This window comes from Pteropus alecto, unplaced genomic scaffold, assembly GCF_000325575.1.
Source record: "Pteropus alecto unplaced genomic scaffold, ASM32557v1 scaffold155, whole genome shotgun sequence".
NCBI classification, from domain to species: Eukaryota; Metazoa; Chordata; class Mammalia; order Chiroptera; family Pteropodidae; genus Pteropus; species Pteropus alecto.
This window is the reverse complement of record NW_006438113.1, coordinates 15,189,262-15,201,431: the sequence shown is the minus strand read 5'-3', so window position 1 is coordinate 15,201,431 and position 12,170 is coordinate 15,189,262. Positions and strand designations below refer to the sequence as shown.

At 32.9% G+C, this 12,170-nt stretch overlaps 1 protein-coding gene across 10 annotated transcripts in view; it reads right to left on the bottom strand.

The window, feature by feature from the left end:
• Nucleotides 1-12,170, bottom strand: part of HERC4 (HECT and RLD domain containing E3 ubiquitin protein ligase 4) — a 122,166-nt gene that overhangs the window by 106,619 nt on the left and 3,377 nt on the right. The window contains exon 2 of one of the 10 annotated variants that reach the window (XM_025049388.1): nt 8,629-8,761. The exons of the other annotated variants lie outside the window; for them this stretch is intronic. Within the exon in view, the coding sequence (XP_024905156.1) occupies nt 8,629-8,644 (16 nt within the window). The 5' untranslated portion in view covers nt 8,645-8,761. The remainder of the gene's footprint in view (nt 1-8,628; nt 8,762-12,170) is intronic. 10 annotated transcript variants of the gene reach the window in all.

Sequence of the window (12,170 nt, the reverse complement as noted above, 5' to 3'; positions counted from 1 at the left end):
AACCCACTGGTTCTGTATTTTTTTAGATTGTGTTTATTTGCACATCTGGTATCCATTTATCACAGGGCCAATTATATTGACTGTATTTTCTTTTTCTGTAGTCTTGACACTTTGACATCGGGGTAGGGGAGAAGAACTTAAGAGCCCAGAACAGATGGCCCCTCCCAGGGCTAGCTAATTCCTAAAGAACGCTTGCCAATTAGCAAGCCTTTCACATGCAAACCAACCAATCCAGAGTTGATACCACCAAACATGTTTCTATCTCTTACACACCAAGCCAGTATTTTCCCTACCCTAAATCATCCCCTGCCAGGTACCAAGAAATAGAAACCAACAACCCTATATCACAAAGCCTTAAGAAATTAATCAAACTAGCCAGTCCTAAACTGTTTATTTTGCCCAGTCTTGCCTTTCCCAGGAAACCTCAATAAAAGCCATAATCTTAAATCTCTGCGCTCCTGTCTTCTGCTTCCTGCCTACCCTGGTGTCTTCCCCTGTGGCCATGTGTACCAGGTGGTGACCCCTCTCTCTGGGACCTGAGTATAATAAACGTCTTCCAAGCCTCATTCTTGTTTCCTTTTATGACCACACCAACTTTACCATATCTTAGAATAGTTTTAAATTTTAAAATTTTGGTTATAACACAGCTGATGATCATCAAGCTCAATGAAAAAAATGTCTACCTATAATTTTCTTCCCATCCTATGGCACATCCAATAAAATATAGTGATCACTTGTTCATTCAATAAACTCATCTGTGTTCCTTCTGTATGTACCAAGATGATGTCACTATAATGACAAAGATGTATAACATAAAGTAAGGTTTCTACCCTCCAAGAGCTGACATGGTAAGAAGATTTTTATCCAAATAATTATATAAATTAGGAAGATGGCAATGCAATTTAAAATTTACTGAATGCCAAGTGGTTGTATTTGGTGCTGCGCAAAACCCATGACTTGAGTTCTTATAAGAGTGACCAGCGAGATATAGGAGATGATACTTCAGCTGCGCAAATTCAAGAAACAGAAATAGAAATATGCCTCAGAAAGATTAACCCTGAATTAATAAGAATAGGTTGGAACACAATCAATTAGAAAGCCATTGCCACAGTTTTTGCATAGACTAGTAACGGTCTAACAAGAATTTTAAGAATTTTTAGATTGAGATAGGAGGAAACAAAAAGGCCTGTTAAAGTAACTAGCTGAAGGTCACATATTCAGCCATTTACAAAGGAAAGGAAACAGGAGTTACTAAGAAAAGAACCAATAAGATTTGGCAACTGAGTCAATGTTGGTGCTGCCGGCTAGGAAGTGGACTCTAAGGTAAATCTAAGGTTTGAACCTAAGTGAATTCAAGAAGTATTAATAAAAAAGGAAGAGTAGTAGTTTTTGCAGTTTATTTTGGAGAGTTGGAGATAGCTAACTTATAGTACAATGGTTTCCATTTAACATGTTCTTTTTCTGTTCTCCACATTTTTATCAGTTTTATGATCTCAGAAATATGTATATTTTTCTTGATTTTCTTGATGTGTAAATTTTTTTAGCCAAGCAACATATAAGCAGTGGATCTTGTTTATTAACAGCATATTTATACACTAAGCAAATAAATTTAGGCACACCGTTATTAAAATAACTATAATGTAAGATAAGAGTAGAGAGGTATAATCGATTGTATTTATTTTAAATTTAAAGGAGGGGCAGAATTGAAGTGTGAATAACCAGAATTTAGTCAAGTGTCTATGTTCCTGAATGTATCAGGACATAAACTATGCTTTCTGTTATACAATGAATGTCTGTGCAACCCCAAAATTTATGTTAAAATCTTAACCTCTTATGTGATAGTACTAGGAGGTGGGCCTTTGGGGTGATTAGATCATGAGGGTAGAGCCCTCATGAATGATATTAATGCCCTTTCCCAGAAAGCTCCTCACCCTTTCTGCCATGTGAGGACACAGTGAGAAGACAGCTATCTGTAAACCAGGAAGTAGGGTCCTCACCAACTCTGCTAGGGCCTTGATCTTATTCTCCAAGCCTCGAGAACTGTGAGAAATGTTTGTTGGTTAAGCCACCCAGAGTAGAAAAATTTTGTTATAGCAGCCTGAATAGACTAAGACACCTTCTAATTATTCATCATTAAACTTTTGACAATAAATATGAATCTACTTCCATCAGGAATAAAAAAGGCATCTTTTAATTTTTCTGTATCATTATATCTTTAAAGTCTGCTAGTAAAGGAATTCGATTCATTTTATACCTTGCTCCAATACAGCATTACCTTTAGGCTTCGCAAACATACTTTTTTTGAAATTTGGGCATAATTTTTGAACATGAGATACAATAAGGTAATTGAAGAATAAGAGTAAAGAAGTACTTTCATGCTTAACACAATTTCTGAGACATAGTAGAAAGGTATTCATTTGTGGAATATCTGAACTTTAGTTGTAAATGAAAAGACACATACTGTCTAAGGTAAATATAGAAACAGCATTTTACCACTTCTGTGTAAGGAAGGCCTAAAATTAAATTCCCACTCTAATATTAATAGTTTTATTTTAAGCAAACATTTATTGAGCACTTACCACATGCCAGGCATTGCTCTTTGCACTTCATGTGCTTTCTCAATCCTTACAACCACCCTAGGAGTTTGGCATGATTATCCTAATTTTAGAGAAGAAAACACAGGCACAGAGAGGTTAAGCAATGTGCCTTAGATAGGATAGCTAAAAAGTAACAGAGCCAGGATTTGTATCCAAGCATTCTAATTCAAGAGCTTACCCTTTAAAAGAAATTAATAATATGTTTACATTATTAAAAAGAGGTATGCAGTGAAAAATCTATGTCTACAATCTATGTCCTCACCAATATAGTTCTCACCCCTTATCTTACCTCCCCACCAGAGTAAACTACCATTGCTAGTTGTTGGTGTCCTTCCAGGTTTTTTTAATGTAACTATATGCAAATACAAATGTGTGTGTATAAATATACAGCTTTCTACACAATGTTCTACACCTTGCTCTCTTTACTTAATGTATCTTAGAGATCTTTCCATATTACTTTACCAGTTCCCATACTTATTTTACCAGTTCCCAACAGATAGTCACAAGGTCCTTTCTAATGTCTTGCTGTTATAAACAATGGCGCAGTAATGAGTCATTTAGTGTATGTACAAATACAGCCATCAGAGCACGGGTTATATTCTTAGACTTTGTGGAGAAAGGGTATGTAAATTTGTAATTCTGACAAATGCAGGCAAAACACCCTCATAAGAATTTATCAATTTATACTAACAACTTATGAAAACTTGTTTACTGACGGCCTCACCACACATTATAATCAAATTTAAGGATTTGTTAACCTGATATATGAAAAAATAGTACCTCATTGTCATTTTCTGAATTTCTCTTAATATGAACAAAGTTGAAGAGTATTCATTTGTTTAAAAATAATTTTATTTCCTTTTCTGTGAACTGCCTGTTCGTATCTTTTGCCCATTTTGCTACTGGATTGTTGTCTCTTTATCTCGTCAATTTCTAGGAGTGCTTTATATCCAGAAGATTAGTGTTTTGATTGTAACGAATCATAAATATTTTACCATTTTTGTTTACAATTATTTCTACCTAATAATTTTTACTTTTATGTAGTTTATCTTTTCTATGCCTCTTCACAATTCAGTCAGAAAAGCTTTCCTGACTCCAAAATAATAAACAAATTTGTCCATGTTTTCTTTGAGCACATTTATCATTACAATATTTGATTCACCTGGAATTTATCCAACCATAGACATAAAATAAGGTATTAATCAAACTTTATTCCTTAGATCAGCAGTCCTCAACCTTTTTGGCACCAGGGACCAGTACTCCTGTGAGAATCTAATGCCTGATGATCTTAGGTGACGATGAGGTGATGGGGAGCGGCTGCAAATACATATGAAGCTTCCCTCGCTTGCCCGCTGCTCACTTCCTGCTGTGCAGCCCAATTCCTAACAGGCCACCTACCGGTAACTGGTCCAAGGGGATCCCTGCCTTAGATGATGGTCTTACTTATTCCAAGATTATTTACTGATAACCCCTCCAACTGAATTTTTCTCCATTGCTTTAAGGTGATTTGGGTCTATGTCTTGACTGAGTTTTATATTGTTTTATTGGTTTAACATATCAATTTTTGAGGCAGTTTTAACTATTAAGACTTTAAAATTAATATACATTAATATCTAGTTATATATATTTCTGCTCTTATTTTTCAGAGTTTTCTTGGATACTTGTTTATTTTTTCCATATGAATTAGAGAATCCATTTGTCTAGTTCTCAAAAAAAATTCACTTAGTATTTTTATCAGGATCACATTAAATTGACAAATTAATTTTAGACAAAACTGACAGGTTTATGTAGGTTCAATATTCCCATCCACGAATGTGGTTTCCATTTGTTCGAGTTTTTTGTGTCACTCAGAAGTGTTTCCAAGTCTTCATATTAGGTCTTAAACATTTCTTAGGTTATTCCTGGAGTCATTTTATCTTTTTCTTGCTCTTAAAAATGGTGCTCTTTCTTCCATTCTTGACATCTAATTAGCTCTTCTTTCCACCGTTTCAATTTTGACTTTGGGCAAGTTATTTAAGCTCTTGAAGTTATATTTACCTCACCAATAACACTGAGTTAGTATGTACTTTGCAGAGTGGTTTTAAGACTTTTGGATGAGGCATAAAGGATTTAGTATAGTGACTGGTACAAAATGGTAGTTATTGTTATTATTTTTAAACATCAGCATTCTAATATCTAAATAATATATTCTAAATAATATTTCTTATAAATTTCTCTCCAATCATAAGGTTTGTAACCTTTCTTCTCCCCTTACATTTTCATATTAAGTTTTAAGTGTTTCCTTTCCCCCGATTTCCAGTTGCAGAGGCTACTCCCCAAATGAGTGTAGAAATAGGCCTATGTTTAGACAGAGATAACACCAACCTGTCAGACTTTTACCTAATTACCTTTTACCTTCAGAAGGTAAGTATAGGTCCATGAAGTTCATTACTATTAGAGAGCCTAGTTATGAAATCTATAGCTCAGCAATACCTGGATCAGGAACCAGAAAGTATACATGTACTGGTACTGGTAAATATTTGGGATCAATTATAAGAGACAATCTAAGCTCTACTCTCATCATGCCGTACTTAAAAAAAAAAAAAAAAAAAAATCACAAACTTCTTCAAGTAACTTATAGGTAAAACAGCTAAACTTTCCTCCAATTGTTTTTCAGATGCTCCTAATTCTGCTCCTTAGGGTCTCTTTTAACCTGACCATGTTCCTTCCCCACTCTCATTTCCCTTTTAAGAAGCAAAAGCATCATCTCTGCACATTTCCCAGGGGCTCTTGCTTACATGCCAGTACATATACAACTTATAGTTACAATTACTTCAACTATTAGTAGAATCAAAAGCAACTCCTATATGATTGTATCTTGTGACTTCAAAAGCTTTGTTCCCAGTAAAACCTGGAAGGAAGTCATGTTAGACATAATTAACCAATAGGTTTGTGTCAGTTAAGCAAGAATAAGAAATGAACCTATTAATAAAATTCAAATAAGTAGGCTACCAGATGGTACCTGAAAAACCAATGCTTTAATTTTATCTGCACATAAAAATTCAAATTTAGGTAACAGATGAAGTAGAGTGAGCAATCATTTGGGTTACTTTAAATTTACAAAAAGTGTTATATTGTGTGCATACTTTAAACAATCTCCCAAAAGCACAAAATTAGGTATTGTTAATGCTTATTAATTACTTGACAGGTTGGACCTAAGAAGAAATTTACAGCTAGAATATTAACCTACTTTAAACTGAAAATGAAACAAAGCTGGAAATAAAACATTTCATGCCTTTAGCCCAGATCTTTCTCCCCACTTACAGTACTGAATTTCTTACTGATCACTAAATATTATTATCAAGTTTAAAACAAAATTCACCTAACCAAATCTTTTCTCTCTCCTAAAACAAAGTAGTTAACATTCCTCCTTTTCCCAGACTCCCTAGTTCTAAAAATTACTGATTAACCTAGGATCATACCTGGCACCTTCCCTTACCCTGACCTCTCATATGGTTACCAAAGCCTGTCCATTCTTTCTGCCTCTCTGATCTCTCCTTAATCTACTTACTTCTTTTCTTTGTTTTAAAGGACTACCACTATAGCTTAACTAATTTCTTTACCTCCAAATTCTCTCCCCTTTTACAAAAACTCATAACTTCTATTACAAACTATCAATTAAATCCTAGCTCCCTAATATGATTAATTCTATAATCTGACCTCAATTTTACTTTTACAATCTTCTTCCTCACTATTCTCAGACATTTCAGTTAAATGGACTTGACAGATCTCAAATTTGGCTATAACCATTTGAGCTTCTTTACCTATAAAGCATTCTTCATCATTCTTTCCTCTATGAAATACTATATATCCTTCCAGTTCATAAGCTCTCTTCCCTATAGAAACCCACCTACAATCCACTCCATCCTAAATGGCTACAATTTTCACCTCTACACTGCACTCTATTCATCTTAGTACATTCAACATGCATTTGTTCACGTGTACACATGTTTTATCTTCTCTACTGTATCTTTTAAATGATATTCATTACATTATACTCAAAAACTTGTCAAATAAGTACATTTGCAAGTATTTTATTATGGGCTTATCAACTTTGTAAAGTGGGGTATAACTGCTTGAAATTTTAAAAATAAATTTAGCTATCGTTCCTAATATATTTGCTGAAATTAAAGATGTTCTTTTTCCTAAAAAAATAAACAGATGCAAAAAAGACTCAATTTATATATATGTTCATGGCAGCATTAATTATAACAAAAATCTGGAAATAAATTCTAAAAAAACCCACAAATTTTGGCACATTGAAATGATGAAATGTTAAATTATCATTAACAATATCCCTAAACAACATTTTAAAGCAGAAATACTAAATTATTATTCAATTATTATTGAAAAAAAGTTGAGATAAAAGAATATACTCCCAGTCTATAATCAGAAATATTTATGAGTATAGAAAAAATGCCAAATGACATAAGTGTTTATCTATGCATGATGGCATTATAGTTGATTTTTACCTTCGTATATTTCCCAAATTCTCTACCAACAATATGTAATGCTTTTATAATTAGAAAAATAACTATGAAAAACTAAAAATGCGTTATTTCAGAATAGTAAGTATGACACTTAGCAAAGGAACAAAATGACACTAAACTTTGATATTAAAAGATAAATAATAGGCTATTTTAAAGTAATGTGAAAAACACATTACTAAAGGATTCTAGAATGCTTTCTTTTTGGCCAAGAAAAGCTAAACTAAAATTCTGCCATGCTATAACTGAAGACAAAAGAGTAATTTCAGGTCAATAAAATATTTTGATTTAAAGACTGAACCACCAAAATTCAAGAAATTTTCCTTTTAACAAAAATAACTCCAACAATACTATTGTACATGGCACAGGCTCCTCTTGCATGTAAAGTAACTATCATGATTCATTAGGATATAAAAATAATTATTGCCTTTTTAATTCCATCAGCATGGGGGAAAAATCCATAGAAGCTGAAAGGAAATAAACCATGGATTCTCTGATAAGTTTCTTCATTAACGTTTCCCACTTTTCTTACTAACACAATCCTAGTCCAAAGAAATCTTGTAACGATGTCTGAATACATTTCCTCTATTAGGTTTTGATATCTCAAGTACCTGATATGCTTTATAGCAGAGGAAAACTAAATATCTATGAAGTGAGACTTAATTTATTTATTCAAAGCAATTTAAAAATACATAGGGTTTGTAAGAAATGAGTTTTAACAGTACGACATTCATATAGCATACTGGGGACACGGAACCCAAAGAATACTTACTAAGGAAATGATGGAAACAAGACCACCTAGGCTGTCATCTGCAACAAGAATCCTTAATAGATGCCCAAACTGTGAAACTAAAATCTGCCATACTCCAGTTCTTTCAAGGACAGTACATGGCTCACTTCCAATTAGATAAAAACACTAACATACCAAACACAAAGAAAAATCATTGCTTCCAAATCCTTTTAAGAAGCTTCTATTTGTTTAACTGCTCAGATTAGTCATTTATTGCTATTATTGTCTTCCCTGTGGGTTAAAGGTTTGAGAAAGCATTCACCAAATAATGCATCCTACAGAGAAATACATGGCAGACTTGATACAACAATAACTACTCAACCTTGGATAGTAGCACAGCATAGCATCAGACAACAAAGGGATATAGAATACGGTTTATAACACAGGAAAGAGAAAAGACTGGGTGTCACCATAACAGGTTTTTGTTCAAGTGTTTAAATATTCTTCATACCACACAAGTTTATAATGAAGTACCAAAGTGGTATCACAATGCAAGATCTTGGCAAAATAATGATTTCAATAAGCCATCAGACAGAATGGCAAAGACACAATCTGTGCATTAGTATTTGATCTGCCTCAAATAGAAGATATTACTGTAAATAATTCTAAACATAAGCATAATTGAGTGAATAAGGTAGGAGACTGGTAGACTTAAATTTTCAGATTCAATTTATAGCTGTTCACCAGTCACCTGCTGTTTTGACAAGTTACTTACCAACTTGTGCTGCCATTTCTCCGTAAATTTATCCCCTAAGATGAGGATAATTCTTGCAAATTGTGTCACAAGCATTTTGAAAGGAACCATGAGTTATTGTGTAATGCTCTTGAAATTCCTCAGATGTGGGGTCCTACACAAAGTAAAGTATTATTATACATCTCTCTAACAGTAGTCATCTGTTTGCATTATGATTTTTTTGTTCCTACCCTTGACACTGTGATTCTTGGGCACTAACATTTCTCAAAGTAAAGTGTCCAAAGCAAGCCTCCATTTCTGACTCAAGTAATTATTTTTTTCAAGTCTTTAAATCATCTACTTCTTTCTCTTCCTTAGAAGGCATCATTAAAATTAGGAGTTATAAAACATAATGAGCTTCTTTGGTATTATATGCTTTGCTTCAGTAAGAAATATGTGGGATAATTTGGTATTTTTAATCTGTTCTTAAGTGAATTTTATTTTTCATATTATACATTTTCCTATATTACTTATTAAATTTTGACTATATTTTAACGAGTTCATTTACAGATTTGTGTTTTATGAACAGAGAGAGCAGGTCAGAAAATGAAGCAAGAAAGGCAAGCAAGTAATTATTGCTATGTGACTAAAATTCCTTACTGGAATGACCCATCAGTAAAAATTACCATTTTGGGATATAGGAAACAGAATCAATGCTCATAATCTTTGTATCTTCCATAGAAAAATTGAGCATAAGCTATAATAAGTTTTATCCTATTATTCCAAACTTTATTTATTGCTGGCTTTGCTAATCGAGTTAGTCTTTGGTTAAAGAATGAAATATATTATTTGAATTTTTAGTTTGTGTTGGTACAAAATTACATCTTTAAAACAGAACTCTCAACTTTCTTATATGTTTTCTAAAATGGCTTCTCTTTAAATTTATGCATGGGAAGGGGGGGGTCAGGGGGAATAATAAAACATGGTATCTTCATTGTATATCCTTAGTTATAAAATAATTATTTTAAGAGAGTTTTCTTTTAACACTCAGAATTACATTAAAATACCAATGGAATCTAGTTTCCTCCTAGGTGAATAAATATTCTACTTTCTAAACTAGGGAAAATTTTGTGGGATAAAGGTAAAACCATAGGATTAGAGTAGTCTCTGATCTGCTAGCCTAGTGGTTAGTTTCTTACTCTCTTTTAACCTGAGTTTCCTCATCTGTAGGACCATAAAACCCACCCTAGTTACCACACAAGACTGTTGTGAGGATTAAATGAGATAATATATTTGAAAGAACTTTGCAAACCACAAAAAGGTATCAAAACTGTCATATTTAACAGAACTTTATCACATTATTTATAAATTTGATAAAAATAGTACTGTTTCTCACATGAAACAATTGGAAATAGATGTGCATAACATATTTAGGACCAGTCACCAAATTATACCTCTGAATGGAAATACAGTGGGTAAATGATCTTGTTAAGAAAAGTTCAGTTCCTATGTTATTTTAAAATCTTTAGAAGTGAATTTGAAGGTATAAAAATAGAACAATTCATTTAGGTGCACGGACCTAGCATATTAAAGATTTAATATAAATCTAGCTATGAATTAAACTGAGAGCCACTAGCTAAAAAAAAAAAAAAAAAAAAAAAGGTTAAAAATTCTTATGAAGGGAAAATACATACATGAAAGTGAAATAGATGGTCACTTCTCTAGAAGTAATTGAGAAAGAGCTGATAGCAAGGAGTATACATATACAAAGTGATAGCAAGGAGTATACATATACAAAGAAAGGAGTTGAATACCAACATAATATGCACTCTTGGCATAATAAAGAAAACCAGTAAAACCTTGCTACATGGTTTCTAAAATGTCCAGGATGAAAACCTCTCCCAATAGATCACAGGTCAAATCTATTTAACTATACTATAAGGCCAAGTCCTCCAGTGAGTTATCATGACTCTCAGGAATAGCTTACTCTTAAATGAATGAGGCTACCTATCTCTTTATTATAAAGTACTTACTATGGTTATAAAGGCAATCTTTTATAAGAAAACATTCTTAGATCCCTCTACACACGTTTAAAGCTCTAATGAAGTGAATTACTATGTTTATTACATAGTGCTAGAAATTCAACCAGACTCACTCCATTACCAGGAAACTTTAAAACCGATTAAATAAGAACTTATCTTCTAATTCAGTCTTCAAACTCGCAAATTTTAAAAAGGATCAGAAAAGGGGTACATTTAAATCATTAAGGAATTATTCCCAAGGGAAATAATTTGTTAAAAACATTAAAATTTTCCACTAAAGTGCCTTAAATCAAAACTGAGGTTAAGAGAGAAGTTCCTATCAGAGCAACTACCTCTCTTTGAACTTTTACTTTCTCCTCTCTCTGTAACATAGATATAGTTCAATATAAATTGAACCTGGACTTCTAGTAATAAAAACCATTTCTCAGGTTCAGGATCCCCTCCTAAAATAACTAAGCTATTCCAGCTCCAGATTTATTTTCTGGCTATTTATGTGATTAAACTTATGACTTCATTTTCTACCAGAAATCTTTTAATTCTATCCCACAATGACATTTCCCCTCATTTATACTTCCTAGTCTCAAAGTGCATATCACATCATGTCAAGTCTCAAATCTCCCCAGTATTTCATGTATCTATGCCTTAACTCCCAATCCAGGCTCTCAATTTTTCAAAAACAAAGTTCATGCCTTTTATTTTTCTACTCCATAGACTATGATATACCTTGACCTTGAGGTAACATAAATAAGGTAAATCCACCCTCCCAATTTTATATTACCAAATAATACTTCCAGGATGAACCAACAGAGTGATATACATGTCACAATGCAATCATCACAATGTCAACATGACCACAAAGAAACCTCTGGCTAGTTAAGTTTCTCAGAATCTCACCTATAGAGTTAAAAGCTGTTCAGGCACTATAATCATACTTTTAGTGCAGTGTCTACCCTGAACAGTGTCTAAACAGAACAGGTATTTGTTTAATGACATTTAAAATTTTTAAACCTTAGTAAATATCAGTATCTCTATATTGGCAATTTCTATGTGCTGGTTTTGTACTTTAGCTTCCCAGAAGTTAAAGCAATACAAAAATATGTTCATTTATTTCTGTAGGGCATGTAAAATATAAGGATATTAACTGCCCCAGAACTATTAAAATCTCAACCTGAGGCAGCATTCCAAGCTAAGAAAAAAGGTAAAGGATTCATCTGCCTCTAGTAGTGATAAGTACATAACAATAAATTACCATTCATATCTATCAACATAACTGCAATGCCCAAGATTATGAAAATCTGATAAGATTTCACAAAATATTCATAGTGGAGTACAAGAAATCTGCCATTTACCCTGGGTTATGCAATAATTAAATCTACTTTATTAAGCATCACTACCATTCATCCAAAAGAATTAAATTACAAATTAAGGCAGAATAAAAGAGATTAAGACCCAAACAGCAAGAAAGGATGAAAATTATATCGTACTTACAAGATAGAAGAGTGAATTTTGGTATGGTGGTGAGATGGTATGAGAGATGAATAA